Raw genomic sequence first — 18,860 nt, 5'->3', positions numbered from 1 at the left:
CTGCCTACATTCTATCATATAAATAATTATGGATACCAATTTCAATCCTTGCATCAATATGAAGTAGCAAATCCACGTAAATCCAGCAATCATGCTGGGCGATTTTCCTCCATGTCGCATTGACCGGTTGTAGGCGGAGATATAACGTCACAATTTGCCCACCCCATAACACATTACAAATCGACTTTTAGGATTGTTATAGCTGGATTTCTAATCAAATTGATGGTTCGCATAACTTTTCTAATTCGAATTGATGTGTAATTAGAACCGTAGACAAATATATATGTTATATATTATATATATATATACGTATATAAGATTTTTCATATTGTCGGAGAACTGCCATTTGGAAAAATCCTAAATCACCCACACCCTACCTAGGCAAGTCAGCTTAGACCAGTCAACTCATAACAATGGCACCAACCAAAGTACTCATTACCGGCGTAACGGGTTACATCGGTGGCTCAGTCCTCTCATCCTTGCTATCCTCCCCGAACAAAGCGACCAGAGACCTAGAAATATCCGTTCTCACACGCAACGACGACCGCGCGAAATCGTTCGTGGATGCCAGACTCAAAGTCTACACAATCAAGGACCTCGATGACGCTGCCGCTATCAAAATTGCAGCTTCGGAGAATGACGTGGTCATTCACACGGCATCTGGATACCATACAGCAAGCGCAAAGGCATTGATTGAAGGGCTGGGAATACGCCGAAAGCAGAAGCCGGATGCAGAGCTTTATTATATCCATACATCTGGCACCTCGGATCTTGCTGATCGTCCCATTACCAAGACCTATGCCGAAACTCGGACATTCAGTGATAAGGACTCGGATATTTACGAGTATTTGAAGAAGAGGGAGAGTCTTGAGGCGTATGCCCAGCGAACAACAGACCTTGTCGTTGTAGAAACGGGGAAGAAAGAGGGTGTGCCTACGACGATTATCATGAGTCCCACTATCTACGGGGTTGGATCTGGGAAGTTCAATCGTTTGACTATACAATATCCACTGCAGATGAAGGCGGCGGTTGCGGCAGGTCGACCGGAATATGTTGGTGACGGCGCCGGGGTTTGGGATTATGTGCATATACAAGATCTCGTCCAGCTGTACGAACTTGTTCTACTGGACTGGGTCCAGGGGCGAAAAGCTGTCCCTACTGGTGAAAGAGGTATCATATTCAGTGCTACCGGATCATTTACCTGGAAGGAAGTCGCAGAGGGTATTGCCAAAGCAGGCGTTAAGCTTGGCCAGTTTGCGAACACAGAGACTAAAAGTATTAGCCTTGAGGAAGCAGCCAAAAATTGGGTTGGTGGTGACGAGCAACTGTGTGAATTGGGGTTTGCGAGTAATTCCAGAACGAGGGCAGAGGTTGGGAAGGAGATAGGTTGGTTGCCAAAGAAGACACGGGCTGATTGGGAGCAGTCGTTCTATGAAGAGTTTGAGGAAATTTTGAAAAAAGATTAAATCGACTTAGATGAGGTACATCAATTATTATTCGTATGGGCACCTCAGGCTTTCACATCGAAGTATATACCATAGTGATGTTCAATAAATAATGCCATAAGCTTCCTCAATTCTCATATTACATCGTTTCATCCAGCAGCTGAACTCGAGTCAGACTTCTCGTGCCCTAGTGACGGCTGCTCCTCATCTTTCCCTCTATTCGAAGGCTCCTTATTTCTCCAATTCTGAACTTTGTCCGCAAGACCCCTTAGATCATTGGCGACCTCCTGCACAAACTCATCCATTGGCGGTCTGCCTTTGTAGAGCCAACGAATCAAAAGTGAAAAAGCAACCACCCAAAAGGACCGGAAGAGAAGACTGAGTGCTGTAGAGATGATGAACATTGCGCCCATGATTGCGCCCATAAAGATAATCGTTAGCGGCGCAAGGCATGTCAAGAGAACGAGCCGAAGTTCGTATATTGGACTTGGTGTGGATGACAGTGGCGAACGAGGGACGCTCGCCTCCAAGATAAAATCGTCGTCATTCTCAGCTTCAACGTTTATGGTCACAGAAAAGAGGAGTTTTTTGTGGTCCTGCGATGCCCCAGCTGGCCATATATTCAATTCTCTCCCGCCCCCTCCGTAAATCAGATCCAATGTGACAAGCGCAGAGTCACGATGTATGAAATGATACATCAAAACCGCATCCGCAGTGTCGAACCACGGCAGACTAATGCCATCTGTATCGCCCGCCGGTACAGAGATAGGAGTCATTGTAAGTCGTTCGTCATCGTAATGTTTCATTAACTCCGGAGGTCTGGTAAGCAAAACCCCATCGCTCGGGACACAAGTGGTGCCACAAATGAAAAGCGCATTAGAGGCCCTGTCTAATCTGAATTTCAGAGCGATATTCTGTCGGGGCTCATTGTTTGTAGTAAACTCGATATCGGCATTTGAAAAAAAATCTTGGACTCTGCACCAGCAATTAGCATCAATACCCAACTAGCGTCAAGAATGGTTTATACCCATAAACACGAGTCAGCGTTCTGCCACTCTTCAAGACACTAATTGCATATCCGGTGCCATCATCATTTCGAGAAAAGCTAGGTAGCCCAATATATAACATAGCAAGGACTTCAAAAAGTTAGTTGTTAAACATGAACATTGAACTTAGGAGCCATGACCTACCTAGCCAACTGATCGCTGCATATGAAACGAGCCGTAGCACGGTGCGAGGGCGCAGCATTTTGTTGAGCACTTTATCATTGAGTCAAATTTAGCAAGGAGTATAACAGTCCATGTCCTATGTTTCTGTACTCCGTTGTTTGAAGAGTATACTTAGTGTAATAAAACTTTGTAAACTCATCGACCTCGGAATGTCCTGATATCCCGTGCCAAATCTATTCTTAGAACCCACACTAAGCGAAGGCCTGGCTGCTTAAGCTTGAATTTTCCTATGCAATTTCTTACATAGCATCGTAGCAACAATTAGATTGAAAAATTCATTCCGTATTTGGAGCTCGAAATATTGAAAATGAGTCTCAATTGGCCAACAAGACACCTTCTCTCAAGACTGTTTGTATTAACAATTCGATCAAAATGCTCACCAAGCAAGATGGTGCAGTGGTATAGTACCATGGCATGGGGGATTGGCACAGTGGTAGCGCATCTGATTCCAGCTCTTTCCTGGATCCTGGGATCTCCAGAAGGTCGTCGGTTCAACTCCGGCATCCCTCATTTCTTTTTTTCTCCCTCCTTCCCTTTCTTCTTAAGGAAACCCGTCCCAGGGCGTGGGCTCCGTCAAGACTAGACTGGACTGAAATATTGCGGCTGATTCATGAACGTTCAGTTAAAAACTTTTGCTGAACCAGAGTCTTGCCTCTGTAGGCAATCAAATTGTTGTCCAGTGTGCACTAAGGATTTTTAGCCGGCTGGCAACTATTGACGAAACCATCGGCTCCAGTGTCCATCCGCAGATTTGCTTACCAAAACGAGTAGGGTTTGACATTATAAAGAGACGGGTTCGCATTTACAACTTTTGATTGTAACATCATAGAAAAGCGGTTTCATTATTTAACATTATAGGTTCAAGCTGCATTGCGTTTGTAGATAGCGATGTTGTCGACGCTGCTAAACCCGCTGCCATATCATATTCTAGCCTACGGGACATTTCTGGGCAGTCAACTCTATCAGGTCTGAGGTGCTTCCCTGTCATTATGGTAACGGACAAGTGCTGACAGAGTATGAGCAGTCCTTCATCAACACAAAGATATGCTACCGCTCCCTTTCCCCGCAGAGCTTCAATAACCTCAACAAACGCTTGTTCCCGGTTTACTTTCGCTGTCAGCTTGGCCTTGCGCTACTTACTATTGTCACAAAGCCGGTGAGAACATGGCTGGTGAATGATGCAGGGAATGTGTTCTTGGGGCTGGCGACGGTGATGGCCGGACTGAATTGGTATGTTTATGGGCCAAGGACGAGTGAGGCGATGATTGAGAAGGCGAGAGTGGTGAAAGGTATGTTCTTAACACAATCACCAAGCTAGGTACTAATGTGTCGAGTACAGAGGTTCAAGATGAGAAAGAGAAGAATGGTCCGGATGGCAGCAACATGGACACCACCGAGACAGACGCGCTTGTCACTAAGGTAAAGAAGGCTTTCTCTAGGAACCATGCCATGTCGATCCATTTCAACCTGATAGCCGTCATCGCTACCGTAGCATATGGCTTCGTTCTAGGTGGAAGACTGCGATTGCAGTGACAAGTCTTAATGTAAATGCAAATTCTCCATTATTGTATAATAACATATCTGCAGATATCTAGTATGCATCAGTACGTCTGAGCAAATATTGTATATGTCGTGACTGACAGAGAACAGTAACATGCTAAAAAAAAAACTACGAGAGAAAGCGTCTTGGTGATCATAGCCTCGAGAGGTCTGTACTACGAGATGGCTTGGTCGTCAGGTATTGTATTGGAAGGTTTTTCCAATCCTAGAATGATTACTTCTCAAATTAGCTAAGTCCTCACAAGTAAAAAAACAGGTGAAAATGAAGTATTTGGTGAAAAAGGTAGTAATTGGTTGGGCGTCAGCAAAAAATTAGAGTGTTGTTGTTGCTATTTTTAATCTTCATAGCTGTTGCAGAACAACAGCTTGGGGTTAAAAAGTTTTAATCATCCGCCGGGAGATCGAATGTGCTTGAATGAAACAAAAAGGAAAATAATGAGACGAACCTTTTATGAGATAATCGCATAGTCCAGTCTTACACTGAATCTACGTAAGTAATTGTTGCTGTTATGCTCGAAATATTTTTGAGTTCATTCGTTGATCTATCACGAGTATCGATTCATGCGACTCATGTCAAGTACATTTCATTCGTATCCCGTAACAAGAAATTGCCTTTTCAGGCAATTTAGTCGAAGAGACCACCGAAACCTAGAATTCGTTAGCATGGCCGTCACTAGGGTATAGAAAAGAGGTATCTTACCTTCGTCACCAGACTCCTCCTCGGACTCCTCCTTCTCCTCAGCTGCGGCAGGGGCGGCTTCACCGCTGGTGGCAGCAGCGGCAACAGGAGCAGCAGCAGCGTAAGCATCAGGGTTGGCAATGCGGTCCTTGAGCTCCTCAATCTCGGGCCAGCTGAAGTCAGTCTCAATGGCAACAGCCAAGACCTTCTTGTAGCTGTTGACGATAGAGTGGATGACGGAAGGTAGAGTGGGGTAGGAGACAGCCAAAGAGATGGTGGCGATGGTGGTAATAGCAGAGCCGAGAGCCTTGAGGAGTTGCTCGTCCTCAATGTCCAAAACCTCGGGTCCAAAGGTCTGGCCATCATCGTAGATCTGAGTGATGGACATACCGTAGGTGAAGGGGGAGATGTTCAACATGTTAAGGAGAACGGCCTCGGAGGCTCCGACCTTGGCACCAGCCTCGACGAGCTTGAGATCGGTGGTAATTTCAATGGTACCACGAGCAATCTTGGTGGGAACACCGAGAGCCTGGAAGAAAGAAGTCTTACCGGGTTCCATACCAGTGTTACCGGCAGGAACGAAGACATCGAGAGGAGCAACAGCACCGGCACGGGCGGGAGCGGCGACACGGTTGGAGAGAATCTTGGTACGGATACCCTTCAACTCGGCGTTGGTGAAGATGAAACCAACGTTGCCTGTTATGAATTAGCACAAACTCATTGAGACGGGTTCGAATCTGCAGTAGATATAACGCACCCTTGACGAAAGGAAGGAGACGCTCGTATTCGGGGTTTTCGGAGATGAAGCCCTTGAGAGCACGGCGGACCTAGACAGTCTCAGTCAAAAAGTATTCCAGCGTGGTCGATTGAAAGGAATACTAACCATGGTGTTCTTTCCCATGAGGACGACACCCTCGCCACGGAGACTCACACGAATCTCGTGCATCTGCTGGGAGCTGACATTGTCGACGGAGACGATGAAGATCGTCTTGTACTCGTCGAGGAGGCCCTTGAGCTTATCGAAGTAAGCGGACTTGCTTGCAGATTTGCCCCCCATGTCTTCTTATTGTTGTGAAGAGAGGATGTTTAAGGGCAAACGAAAATGATTGTAATTTGGTGGTGTCTCTTTGGACGGATGATGTTGGATCGGGAGAAAAACGTGTGTGGTCTGGGATTTTGGCAAAAGTTGTGGTGCTTTCGGCTAACGGGCCCACTCTGTCCGCAGTGGCCAATCATGTCGGATCGAGTGAGCTGCCGCGCCAAGAAATGAAATCAGAGCTTTAATTTTTGCGACAACGTTGATTAGAGTCGACTCTAGTTTGAATGACTCGATCTTGAGCATTGTTTCGCATATTCACGATAATCGTACTTAGTCCATCTAGTCCTCATTTTCAGAGTATCGACAGCGCAAATCCAATGCTTCCCACAGCGCAGTACCCGTTCACTTGCATTCGCTACCTTGGCGGGATTATCGTCGCATCCGCCGGGCCAAATCTTTACACCTTTTCTGCCACCGACGGTCACAAAATCTCGACATGGCCTGAGGACAAGTCCAGCACCTCTAAAGAGCCTGAGACGAATGAAGATTCTGTTGAGCGCAGTGAGGGGCCGCCAGAGAAGAGAAGGAAGATTTCTCCCACCAGTGCCGAAAACAAGCCTACCAATGCGTGGCAGTCCGTTCCCATTCTAGTCGTCTCTCCGTCCGGTCGTCATGTAGTTGCAGTAACTGCAGAGGACAAACATGTGCGAGTCTTTGAGATAAGTACGGGAGGAGTGTTGACGGAATCAAGTGACAGGTAAGAAGACATCAACTTAAGTTATTACTTGGTAGGAATGGCGGAACTAAGAGACAATAGACCCGTACCTCGAAAACCCTGTGCAGTGGCATTCTCATCCGACGGCGACACACTGATATGCGCCGACAAAGGTGGTGATGTCTTCAGCATGCCTCTATTACCCGGCGAAAGCGGGGAATTTGAACTGGTCGCCCGGACTAGAAAGGTCACCAAACCTGCAGCTAATCCTCTCGTCGTGCATACCAAGAGAAACTTGGATGCTCTTCGCCAGCAGCTTACCCAAAAGACCCCTGAAATCACTCCGGCAGCTCCCACAGCGAAAAGGGATGTGCTTTCGGGACAGGTCTCTACGCTTACTGATATGGCCTATGCAATCGTACCATCGGGTACATCGGCTAGTGGCTCGCACACCTATATATTGACAGCAGACCGCGATGAGCAGATTCGTGTGTCTCGTGGGCCGCCTCAAACACACGTTATTGAGGCTTATTGTCTGGGCCATGAATCTTTTATTAGCACTCTCTGCATACCACCCACGTTGCCGCACCTTTTAGTCACTGGCGGTGGTGATGACTCTATCTTTGTTTGGGATTGGAGGAATGGCCAAATTCTGCACAAAGTATCAATTCTTCCAGAAGGAAAGGATCAGATCGTCGTAAGGGGCATTTGGGCCGTGGAGATTACTGGAAGTTCGTTGGTTGCTATTTTCGTGGCTATCGACGGGTGAGTGAAGCTGCTTTGGTCACTGTCAACTGGGAATCAATCTAACGTTGACTGCAGGTCGCACGAACTTTTAAGCTTTGTATTAGAGGCGAAGGGTTTAATAGCTCCTCAGGATTCAATCATAACATCAGGAAACATCCTCGACGTGGCTTCTATAGACGAAAACGACAGTATTCTCGTTTCCGTCGATAGTTGCCATGAGCCTGGTTCCATCAAGGACTGGAGGAACAACTCCGATGAAGCTTCGGTGCTTGTCGAAGAATACATAGTTCGCCTGAAAGAAGGGAAGTTGGTGCTTGACCGTGCAGCAAGTCAGGTAGTCAATTACATCAATAAGCAGGGCACAGCAAGCATTCTTGCTGGTATGGACGAATCCTCATGGCCCAAGAGCCAGAAGGCATTCAGTGAGAGATTGTACAGCTTGCACAATCTTCGCAAAAGGTTAACGAAGGATCCCCGGTAGATACTCTGTTATAAATTAATACCTGCATGAAGAAAGAAAAAGAAAATATACACACGTAGTCAGATCTAAGGTTATCAAGATCTCGCACATTGACTGTTCTGATTGGCTGTAAGCAAGGGGTTAAGATAAGGGCTAACCCTTATCACCCCGCCCTCAGATTAAGATTCTCGACCTCGGAAGTGGTCGGTGAGCAGATGGGCCGATGGACATACGTTCAGGCTATTGCTAGTCCGTTGCCTCATAGCTTATTATCCTGTGATTCGATAAGTCTACTAAATCTGTAGTGTTTCGCAAGGTACCTTTCTAGTCGCAAAAATGCAGGAACAATTTGAGCCGTTGAAGAATGACCTCCTGTTGAGGGCCGCCAAAGGTAGGCACGAGCTATCCCAACCTTGTCAGAGCCATTGTCAATCAATACTAATATGAGGCAGGCGAAACTGTCGAGCGGCCGCCGATATGGGTAATGCGACAAGGTACGTTCTCCGGCTAAGCGCTTTCGAAACTACATGAGCTAATCCAACGATCCTGTACAGCCGGCCGATATCTCCCAGAATATCACGAAGCCAAAGGAAACCGCGACTTCTTCGACTGCTGTCGATCGCCCGAGATCGCCTCTACCCTCACCCTCCAACCCATCGAGCGCTATGCCGGACTCATCGATGCAGCCATCATCTTCTCGGATATCCTCGTCATCCCGCAAGCAATGGGTATGGTCGTTGAGATGATTGATAAAAAGGGCCCTTCTTTCCCCGAACCTCTCGTCTCTCCGGATGACGGGCAATACGAGAGAGTGCTCAAGAAGGATGTTGATGTTAAGAAGGAACTGGACTATGTCTACAAAGCCATTACATTGACCCGATTCAAGCTCAAGGGCCGCGTGCCCCTGATCGGATTCTGTGGTGCACCCTGGACTCTTCTTTGTTATATGGTTGAGGGCGGCGGCACAAAGTTGTTTATTCAGTCCAAGAAGTGGATCTACAAATACCCCAACGAGAGCAAGGCGATGTTACAGAAGATTGCAGAGCTGTGCGTTGAGTATCTTGCGCTACAGGTTGCTGCTGGTGCGCAATTGGTGCAAGTGTTTGATTCTTGGGCTGGCGAATTGTCGCCTGCCACATTCAAGGATTTCGCCTTGCCCTACCTTCGCTATATTTCGGAGCATCTACCGAAGCGTCTGCAGGAGCTTGGACTGGAGCGAGTTCCTATGACTGTCTTTGCAAAGGGTGCTTGGTATGCGCTTGACGACCTGTGTGAGAGTGGATACAATGTCGTCGGATTGGACTGGTTGCATGACCCCGCTGAAGCGTACAGCATCGCGCGCGGCCGTGTGACGTTGCAGGGTAACGCTGACCCGGGTATTCTGTATGGTGATCGTAGCGCTATTACCAAGACTGTTGAGAATATGGTCAAGGGCTTTGGAGGAGGGAAGACGGGATGGATTGCTAATCTTGGTCATGGTAAGTGAACCCCGGGATTACATACGCAACAGCATGCTAACTCAAATGATCAGGAATTACTCCATTTGTCAACCCGGATGATCTGAAGTTTTTCTTTGAAGAGATTCACAGACAATTTCGTTGAAAAAGTTTGATATAAATTAGAATAGATAGCCACCAAAAAAGACCATCGCCATGCTACAAAGCTCTCTCTAATCGATATCCTCTTAATCTATCTAGACCGCAATATCCTCATTCCTATCCGTGGAGTGAAATATTAGCAAGTACTCAAAGGAAAATAGCAACAAGGTAGAAGGTGTTTGACTGACCATAATTCAGGCTTCTCCCGAATGAAATCCGTCATCAATTTGACGCACTCCTCATTCTGCAGAACGACAACCTCAATGCCCCGGTTCTGCAAGTACTGCTCACCACCCAAAAAGGTCTTGTTCTCTCCAATCACGACGCGCTTGACCTTGTACAGGATACAGGCACCCGTGCACATGTCGCATGGCGACAGGGTCGTATACATGGTCGCGCCTTCGTATGCAGAGGCCGGGAGACGGCCCGAGTTTTCAAGGGCCGATATTTCGCCCTATGCCATACATCAATATCAATGATCGTCTACATGGGGTGACAAGGTAAGCCTACGTGTAGAGTAGCGCTTCCCTTCTGGGCTCGCATGTTGTGGCCGCGGCCGAGTATTTTTCCGTCCTTGGAGACGAGGCATGCGCCAATAGGCACGCCACCTTCGGCTTGGCCCTGACGAGCTTCTTCGACAGCAGCGATGAATCCTGGGTCAGTTTCCATTTTGATGCGTAGTATTCTGTCAGGAGCGGTTCAATGTGTATCTAGGTAGCGGGGTATGATGTCTGGTGGTAACCTCGGGAGTGTTCTTATCAAGATATGGGACTCTGGAAAGAGATTTATACTGGCTCCACTTCTACTTGATTTGTGGTGAAGTTCCTATTACGAGTTGTTATGAGCTATTGATGCGGAAAACGGAAGACAGGTACTATGATAGGAGATACTCGGATAGTACTCATTCAACCTTCAGATCTAGCTGAGATAGTAGGAGCACTCAGCGCTATTTCTTCACGACATTTCGCATAGTACAGTTTATAGTGAGCGATAATGAGAGGGGCAGCCTTATCGATAAGAACTGATACGGTGAACCACCGCACCGCCACAGCTGCGGCTGAGGTTGGCGGTAGATGGAATTCCGGCTGTTTCTCCTGACAAATGCGTGTGTCCCTGAATCGGCCTTGCTGACACGGATCGAAGAACAGTTAGAAGCACGAAAGGCGCTGCTCGAAATGCGGGTGTCCAATAATGTCCAAAGCGGAGGGCATAGAGTGGCGAGAAAGAAAGCTGTGGAAGATCGAAACCCATCGAATTGTTCGGAATTTGCCTGGAGCCCGCGCTAGTCCTCTTTGGGCGGTCTTCAATGCGATGCGAACTCTTGGACGGTCCGACGTGCTTCACATTATTTGATCTGGAAGGATCTTCTCTTTGTAATATATTGCCTTCAACAAAATCTCCTCTCTGTCGACTTCGTTGTCGTTGTTAAATAAATAATCATCAAACCCGATCCTCGTTCCTGAACTCCTGTCAGGCTCTGAAGGCGGTACGATCTACAAGAAGCTTGGCGCTCTCACTCTCACTGGACGAGCAAAACCAGACAGACTCAGACTCAGACTCAGAAAAATCAACCTCCCCGATCCTTCTTACCTGAGCGGCCCTTTATCTGTCCTGTGTCGCTACATCCATTTCCTTCTTTTGGGAGAATTCTGCGTTCGTCGATCGATTATATTTGATCTCCGTATATCGGTCGCTACTCGTTTCTGTCACTCTCACCTCGCTTGTTACCCGCCTTGTTGACCTACCGTTCGTTCGGCGAGTCGTTGTTCCGATCGTTTGCGCAAAATAATAGATAGCCAATATGGTGAAAGATTCGAAACTCTACGATGTTTTGGGGGTATGTTTATTGTTGCGAGCCTTATTCTATGGTTGAAACATTTTGTTAATTTTCATTCTAGGTTCCCCCTACGGCGACCGAGGCCCAGCTGAAAACTGCATACAAGAAGGGTGCCTTGAAATATCATCCTGGTATGTTTATGCTTTGCTCATGGGACGAGATTCAAGTGACTAACAGATCATAGACAAGAATGCTTCAAATCCCGAGGCCGCCGACAAATTTAAAGAACTCTCCCACGCATATGAGATTCTCTCCGACTCTCAAAAACGCCAAATCTACGATCAATATGGTGAAGAAGGCTTGGAAGGTGGTGCCGGTGGTGCCGGAATGAACGCCGAGGATCTCTTTGCTCAGTTCTTTGGCGGCGGCGGTGCTTTCGGCGGCATGTTCGGTGGTGGTATGCGCGAGTCCGGCCCAAAGAAGGCACGAACAATCAACCACGTTCACAAAGTCAGCTTGGAGGATATTTACCGGGGAAAAGTCTCCAAACTTGCCTTACAAAAGTCTGTTATTTGCCCTGGATGTGATGGCCGTGGTGGAAAGGAAGGTGCCGTTCGCCAATGTACCGGCTGTAACGGTTCGGGTATGAAGACTATGATGCGTCAGATGGGCCCCATGATTCAGCGATTCCAGACTGTCTGCCCCGACTGCCAGGGTGAGGGAGAGATTCTACGCGAGAAGGACCGCTGCAAGAAGTGTAACGGAAAGAAGACCATTGTGGAGCGCAAGGTCCTTCATGTGCATGTCGACAAGGGCGTGAAGAACGGCCACAAGATTGAGTTCCGCGGCGAAGGTGACCAGATGCCGAATGTCCTGCCTGGTGATGTCGTTTTCGAGATTGAGCAGAAGCCTCATGCTCGATTCCAGCGTAGGGATGATGACCTCTTTTATCACGCTGAGATCGATCTTCTCACTGCTTTGGCGGGTGGTACCATCCACATTGAGCATTTGGATGATAGGTGGCTTTCTGTTAATATTGCACCCGGCGAGCCTATCACACCTGGTATGTATTTTTGAAATCTCATTATTGCAGCCGACATACTAACCTATTCCCAGGTGCTATTAAGGTCATCAAGGGCCAGGGTATGCCCTCGTTCCGTCACCACGACTTTGGTAACTTGTACATTCAATTCGACGTCAAGTTCCCCCAGGGCTCCGATCTACAGAACCTCGAACTCCTTGAACAAGTCCTGCCACCCCGAACACAGCAGACTACACCTCCAGCAGACTCCATGGTTGAAGACTTTGGCTTAGAAGACGTCGACCCTACCCAGAGCGCACGTGCACATGGAGCCGCTTATGATGAAGAAGATGAAGACGGTGTACCTCCCGGAGCTGAGCGTGTGCAGTGTGCTTCTCAGTAAGGAGAAAAGGCAGTGAGAGATGCCGGCTTGAAGCTGTTTTCAATTCTTGTCGATACCAGTCCCGAGTGCATCCTGCGAGCGCAGCTAGTCTCGCTTCTTCTTCTTCTTCTTCTTCTTCTATTGAGTTGCAGGTGATTGTCAGGTTACCTGATTCCTCATGGACACTGCGCTTCAAACCTACGAGTGTGTCAAAGAACGGCTTTTCCCATGCATCTCGTTTAGAAACAGCATGTTATGCGAGTGGCACGATGCGAATACGTACGAATCTGATCCCTCGTAAAATTTCGGCTCAAAATACAAGCAGTTGGGTTAGCAAGCCCTGGGACCGTTTCGCTTCCTCTCACACTTCTTTCTTTGCTTTTCTCCATACCACAATGTCTGGAACTGGAGTCAGGGAATTTTCCATACTCCTAGTCTCCTTGTTATGTTGAATCACGCCGGTCACGGGTTTTGCTTTTGATGAACTTTTTTTTCCTTCCCATTTTCTCCCGCTGCCTACTACTTTTGCCACTTTCGCACTATTACTAGTATCATGGGCGTTTGCATACCTGTCTTCTTATCCTATTAGAATGCATGGCTTTGGGTATTTTTCAAGCTCGGTTGTGGTAGCCCAATTTCGCACAAAGTATTCGTAGCTGTAGCTGCATGATTGGGCATGTCTGAGTAAAGTATAAAACACCCGAGAGTCTGGATCGGTCACACAAGGCCTGGGATACCAGGTACTCACGGAGTTTGCCGTATAGCACATGGTTGTGATAATCTTGGTATGAGTATGAAGTAAATGTGTGCTTGGACCCTGATGCGATCTCTACCAAGTATTAAGAATCAGGGTAATTAAAGGAGTGCACTATGCAATGAGAGTGTAATAAGAGTGGTACGTACGCTAGGTCGGCGCTAGGGTACGCTTTTGACAGATCCAGCCGATCACGCAATAGCTTGTGCATATTGCTATTCGGAAACCAATGGACGGCGCGCATATGGATAAAAAGCAAGCATAAGCCAGCAGTTGCTATTAGATAATACGGGCGTCGGGGGTGGGTTAGGGTTGGGGCTAGCGTCATCTGCAATCCTAGCCTGCATATAAAAGTGTATCTTTACTACCCACCCAGTGTTCCAAGGTTGTTAGTGTGTGCGGCCTAGTAGCAATGCAGTAACCCCGATTATATACTATGTAATACTATGTAATACTATGGAATACTATGGACTAGTCAGAGTGACCTCGCCGCCTACTGGATGGTCCTGCCCTGCTTGTAAAACTGCTGGCAAATCAGGAGCCGGCGGTATGGCGCAAAGTACCATGTACCTCTTCCATCATCGGTGGAGTCGATCACGCCATCATGCGCGGCCGAATGAGCTTCAAGCTTGGCATCAGAGTTCTTCTCACGCTCACGTACCTGCCATAGTCTGCCACAGTCTGCCATACGGACTGCTGAATATCGGGCATTGGGAAGGTGCCATGCCAGGCCTGCAAGATGGCAACTGCACACGTGGATCCCCCGTTACATGCTCTCCGTCGTAACTGTACCACATCCATGTGTCGCTCCTCCTCGTCTTTCTTTTTCTGATTCTCTCATTTAATAAACAATCTATTCGTCTTCTTCACGACAGACCAACACTCCGGCCAACCAGCTGCATCTATGAGAGTTTTAGCTTCCTCCATTTAGAGCATCGCCAATCCCGCGCATTGACTCGGATTCAATCTCGTCCCTGCTAATTTACTAGCTCATTGTTATTTGCTTAGCCTTACACCAGATTTCGCTCCCGTCTCCAGTCCTGGGCTTGATCACGACATCGTTCGTCCGCGTCTGAGGCGGAAGCTAATATATTCGTTATTTTTCTAGTCCAACTACTTTTTCTTTTCGTTGCTGCATCTTGCTCACACGAGTCTGCATCCTGCGAACGGGTTGAAATAGCGACAGTTCTCCCACTTCGATTTCGCCATTTCGTCTTATTCTTCATCATCTGTCTATCACAGGATGACGGTATAGATTGGCTATCTCTGATTTATCCTGCTGATCCTCCATCCGCAACCGGACGCCTCCTTATCTGTATTATATATATTTGCATATATATACACATCAACATCAGCATCGGTGTCAGGAAGTCTACTCAGACGCTTGCCTGCGACACGATCTCAAAATGTCCAGCTCGACTTCCAAAGTTGGCCATACCCTGGCCAAGGGACTCGGCATCAAGATCCCCTACCGGGATCCTCTGGGCTCAGAAGCTGATCCCGTCACGCGAGGAGAATCCGTGTTCACCACAGGTACTGCGGACACCTACATTGAACCGGAACCTACTGTTGCTGGGTGGGTTCAAGAGCAGATCCCGTCTGTTCACGACGTTTTGAACTATTTTATTAGTTTGTTTCCATTTTTGAAATGGATCGGGCGATACAACACGCAATGGTTGATTGGAGATTTGGTTGCTGGTATGTTCTTCCCTCTCTTCTTCAAATTCATTATACTCACAAGGCTTCCGTTCAGGTATTACTGTCGGCGCCGTTGTCGTTCCTCAAGGAATGTCGTACGCTCAATTGGCTGATTTGCCGGTCGAATACGGTCTTTATTCCTCATTCATGGGTGTTTTGATCTATTGGTTCTTTGCCACTTCTAAGGATATCACGATTGGTGTAAGTGGACTTGATCTATTTCGCGATGACCAAGCTAAACATAATTACAGCCCGTCGCTGTCATGTCAACTTTAACCGGAAATGTCATTATCGCAGTTCGAAAAGAGCACCCAGAACTCGATCCCCATGTCATTGCTTCAGCATTGGCTATAATATCCGGCGCTATCATTACCTTCATTGGTCTAATCCGATGGGGTTGGATCGTCGAGTTCATTCCATTGACTGCAATTACCGCTTTCATGACAGGCTCCGCCTTGAACATTGCATCTGGCCAAATTAAGAACTTGATGGGCGAGACTGCCAATTTCAGCACAAGAGGAGCTACATATCAGAACATCATCAACTCATTAAAATACCTTCCTTCGACCCAGCTTGACGCAGCTCTAGGGTTGACTGCTCTTTTCATGCTGTACGGCATTCGATCTGCATGCAATTACGGTGCCAGGAAGCGACCACACAGAGCTAAGACATTCTTTTTCATCTCGACACTCCGAACGGCCTTTGTGATCTTGTTTTACACCATGATCAGTGCAGCAGTCAACATCCATCGTCGCGAACATACCGCTTTCAAAGTTCTTGGAAACGTTCCTCGTGGTATGTACACTACCCTGTAATTTCAAAAGATAAATCACTAATCATCTGAAAGGGTTCAAACATGCCGCTGTCCCAACAATCAACACTTCAATCATCAAGTCTTTTACCAGCTACCTTCCATCTGCAGTTATTGTCCTCTTGATCGAGCACATTTCGATTTCCAAGTCCTTCGGCCGTGTCAACAACTATACTATCGATCCTTCCCAGGAGATGGTTGCCATTGGTGTCACCAACTTGCTGGGACCCTTCCTCGGTGCCTACCCTGCCACTGGGTCTTTCTCTCGCACTGCCATCAAGTCAAAGGCTGGTGTCCGCACTCCTCTTGCTGGCCTCATAACTGCTGTTGTGGTGCTTCTTGCCATCTATGCTCTTCCTCCACTCTTTTGGTACATTCCTCAGGCTGCTCTCTCGGCTGTTATCATTCACGCTGTCGGAGATTTGATTACCCCTCCTAATGTCGTGTACCAATTCTGGTTGGTTTCTCCATTGGAGGTTGTTGTCTTCTTCGCCGGTGTGTTGGTCACTGTGTTTTCCAGTATTGAAAACGGTGTTTACACTACTGTCTGCATGTCCGCTTTCTTATTGCTGTGGCGTCTCGTCAAAGCGCGCGGTGACTTTTTGGGCAAAGTCCGAGTACACTCCGTCATTGGAGACCATCTGATCGATGAGCAAGGCAAATACGGACCCGTAGGACCTACACCTGAGCAGACTCTAGCGGAGGATAACGCAAATGATACATACCGCAATGTCTATCTCCCGGTCACACATGGCGATGGATCTAACCCACAGATTTCTGTTCAGCATCCTTACCCTGGGGTGTTTATTTACCGATTCTCCGAAGGATTCGTCTACCCGAATGCAAATAGTGAAACCGACTATCTTGTTCAAACGATTTTCAAGGAAACACGTCGCACGAATATTGCAACCTATCCTACTCTTGGTGACCGCCCTTGGAACGACCCTGGCCCACGACGCGGCAAGCCTGTCGAAGACCGGAGTGATTTGCCTACTCTGCGTGCTATCATCTTGGACTTTTCTAGTGTTGACCATGTCGATGTTACTTCGATTCAGAATTTGATTGATGTCCGCAACCAACTGGATCTCTATGCAAGCCCTGAGCCAGTTCAATGGCACTTTGCTAACATCAATAACCGCTGGACTAAGCGCGCTCTCACATCTGCTGGATTTGGCTGGCCAAGTCCTTCATCCGTTGATGGGTTCCAACGCTGGAAGCCTATCTTCAGTGTCGCCGAAATTGGTGGCAGAAGCTCTGCGGCTGCCGTTGCTGAACGCGAACGTCTCAACAGTCAAATCAAGGCTGATGATCTTGAAGGCGGCCGTCCTAAATCTGCTACTGTCCGCGAACGCACCGAACCTGAGGTCAGCAGCAATGAAGGCGATGACTACATCAAACAACTCGACACTACTACAGCATACAGAGCCAAGCGCAATAACATTGCTTTGGTTTCGGGCTTGAACCGACCGTTCTTCCACGTTGATGTGACCAGTGCTGTGCACAGTGCAATCTCCAACATTGAAGGATCTGGTTCTTTTGCCAAGATCATTGAGGAGTAGTTTAGCAAGACATTTTGGTTTATTGTTTCTTTTCGGTTTGATTCACAGCATACCCGCGAAGGTAGATTCGCATGCGTTGGAACTGGGTTTTAGTGAGCTATCTATGGATACTATTTAATATCATGAGAAGTTTCTTTGTACATCATAGCCGGTATATATTCGATTTGGATACAACGAATTTCCAATGATCTACCCCATTACATACATAATTCGTATTTGTTTTTGCTTGTGATTTCCTTGTCTTCTTGATAAATCCGGTCCGTCCCCGTGTGGAAAGGATTCATCCTATCGATGCTCTTATGTATGTATGAAGTATTTTGATCAAAGCAATACAGAACCATAAAAAGCTGTCTTCATATAAAACATTTGATTCAAAGGAGGAGACCTATTGGCATACACAATACAAGATCAAAGATATCTAAGACAACATATTCATACATAGGCATAGTTGATAGACATGGCTACTACTTCCAACAGTGAAGGTTCAACCAACAACACCAACAAGAAACTGTGCAACGCCATCCGGGGTGCTATACGCTCCATCCACGGTAGATTGACACTCCGAACCAGATGGCTGGCCCGTATACAGGGTAACATCGGCTTCGTTTTGCCCCTTTTCGCTTGCGACACAGGGCTCCTCAGGAGTGTTCCAAGCACTGAATTGTTGCTCTGTGTCGGTATCTGATACGAACCATATGCTCTTCGCTTGGAACCCGATTTGGACGCAATGGCCTACTGTGCCTTGGTCGCCTTGGAAGTCAGGCCCGCTATGGAATTGTTAGTTAAATGACAACAACATAAATAGGTGTTCGATTGGAATGCTGCGTGATTGTACCTGAAATCTGCGGCTCCCTCTGAGCAGCTATCGTCGGTATAGACAGTCAGATTGTAAGCTGTTGCGCAGGCAATCAGCGCTGGGATCGCGAGAAGAGAGAACTTCATTTTGGGCGGGATTTTCGGTGTTCTTGAGACTCGTAGGAAGATTTGATAGCAAAAGGCCGAGAGTGAAGAAGGCTGTTGAATGAGAATAGTTGAGGTTACTGTGTATGAATACCATTAGGATCCGAAGGGTGAGATGCTCTTTAAATACTATTTCGATCTGCCTGGCTGATTGACTTCTCAAGTGTGCCTTCGAGACACTCTGGACAGCCCATGACGTCCTGTATTCCAGGCACAACAGCGCAATAATAGGGCCATATTACGTGATGCTTTTCATTCTCTTAGAGGGTCTCAGGGATATGAAGCTGTATTTCAAAACGGGAAATGATAGATCGACACCCCACCGAACATATCATGCCTAGTTGGGAATCATATCAAGCTCACTAAGTGTTTCTGCCCATAGTCCACCTGCTTGTAGATCTCATAATTCTCTCTGGAAACCGAACT

At 47.3% G+C, this 18,860-nt stretch overlaps 8 protein-coding genes across 8 annotated transcripts; 4 read left to right on the top strand and 4 right to left on the bottom strand.

Moving 5' to 3' along the window:
• Positions 1 to 413: 413 nt before the first annotated feature.
• BHQ10_005167 (uncharacterized protein) lies at positions 414 to 1,466 on the top strand (the record flags this gene model as incomplete). The annotated part of the gene is made up of 1 exon (XM_040877613.1): positions 414 to 1,466. One exon carries the CDS (start codon positions 414 to 416, stop codon positions 1,464 to 1,466), a length of 1,053 nt encoding a protein of 350 aa, XP_040733671.1.
• A 128-nt stretch (positions 1,467 to 1,594) lies between these two features.
• BHQ10_005166 (uncharacterized protein) lies at positions 1,595 to 2,693 on the bottom strand (the record flags this gene model as incomplete). The annotated part of the gene is made up of 3 exons (XM_040877612.1): positions 1,595 to 2,420; positions 2,473 to 2,581; positions 2,636 to 2,693. 3 exons carry the CDS (start codon positions 2,691 to 2,693, stop codon positions 1,595 to 1,597), a joined length of 993 nt encoding a protein of 330 aa, XP_040733670.1.
• Positions 2,694 to 4,859: 2,166 nt separating this feature from the next.
• BHQ10_005165 (uncharacterized protein) lies at positions 4,860 to 5,970 on the bottom strand (the record flags this gene model as incomplete). The annotated part of the gene is made up of 4 exons (XM_040877611.1): positions 4,860 to 4,882; positions 4,935 to 5,609; positions 5,671 to 5,740; positions 5,797 to 5,970. The coding sequence occupies 4 exons, from the start codon at positions 5,968 to 5,970 to the stop codon at positions 4,860 to 4,862; spliced, it is 942 nt and encodes a 313-aa protein (XP_040733669.1).
• A 359-nt stretch (positions 5,971 to 6,329) lies between these two features.
• BHQ10_005164 (uncharacterized protein) lies at positions 6,330 to 9,476 on the top strand (the record flags this gene model as incomplete). Its single annotated transcript, XM_040877610.1, has 7 exons — positions 6,330 to 6,709; positions 6,770 to 7,432; positions 7,490 to 7,873; positions 8,180 to 8,265; positions 8,327 to 8,368; positions 8,429 to 9,352; positions 9,406 to 9,476. 7 exons carry the CDS (start codon positions 6,330 to 6,332, stop codon positions 9,474 to 9,476), a joined length of 2,550 nt encoding a protein of 849 aa, XP_040733668.1.
• A 91-nt stretch (positions 9,477 to 9,567) lies between these two features.
• On the bottom strand, positions 9,568 to 10,141 carry BHQ10_005163 (uncharacterized protein; the record flags this gene model as incomplete). Its single annotated transcript, XM_040877609.1, has 3 exons — positions 9,568 to 9,589; positions 9,661 to 9,926; positions 9,983 to 10,141. 3 exons carry the CDS (start codon positions 10,139 to 10,141, stop codon positions 9,568 to 9,570), a joined length of 447 nt encoding a protein of 148 aa, XP_040733667.1.
• Positions 10,142 to 11,273: 1,132 nt separating this feature from the next.
• On the top strand, positions 11,274 to 12,673 carry BHQ10_005162 (uncharacterized protein; the record flags this gene model as incomplete). The annotated part of the gene is made up of 4 exons (XM_040877608.1): positions 11,274 to 11,309; positions 11,371 to 11,440; positions 11,494 to 12,312; positions 12,366 to 12,673. The coding sequence occupies 4 exons, from the start codon at positions 11,274 to 11,276 to the stop codon at positions 12,671 to 12,673; spliced, it is 1,233 nt and encodes a 410-aa protein (XP_040733666.1).
• Positions 12,674 to 14,812: 2,139 nt separating this feature from the next.
• Positions 14,813 to 17,474, top strand: BHQ10_005161 (uncharacterized protein; the record flags this gene model as incomplete). Its single annotated transcript, XM_040877607.1, has 5 exons — positions 14,813 to 14,982; positions 15,037 to 15,104; positions 15,160 to 15,305; positions 15,356 to 15,899; positions 15,952 to 17,474. 5 exons carry the CDS (start codon positions 14,813 to 14,815, stop codon positions 17,472 to 17,474), a joined length of 2,451 nt encoding a protein of 816 aa, XP_040733665.1.
• Positions 17,475 to 17,958: 484 nt separating this feature from the next.
• BHQ10_005160 (uncharacterized protein) lies at positions 17,959 to 18,416 on the bottom strand (the record flags this gene model as incomplete). The annotated part of the gene is made up of 2 exons (XM_040877606.1): positions 17,959 to 18,241; positions 18,310 to 18,416. The coding sequence occupies 2 exons, from the start codon at positions 18,414 to 18,416 to the stop codon at positions 17,959 to 17,961; spliced, it is 390 nt and encodes a 129-aa protein (XP_040733664.1).
• Between the last annotated feature and the right edge of the window lie 444 nt (positions 18,417 to 18,860).

The sequence above is a fragment of the Talaromyces amestolkiae genome (genome assembly GCF_001896365.1).
Source record: "Talaromyces amestolkiae strain CIB chromosome Unknown scaffold9.1, whole genome shotgun sequence".
Classification (NCBI taxonomy): domain Eukaryota; kingdom Fungi; phylum Ascomycota; class Eurotiomycetes; order Eurotiales; family Trichocomaceae; genus Talaromyces; species Talaromyces amestolkiae.
The sequence above is the reverse complement of the archived record's forward strand: the minus strand, read 5'-3'. Positions and strand labels throughout refer to the sequence as shown.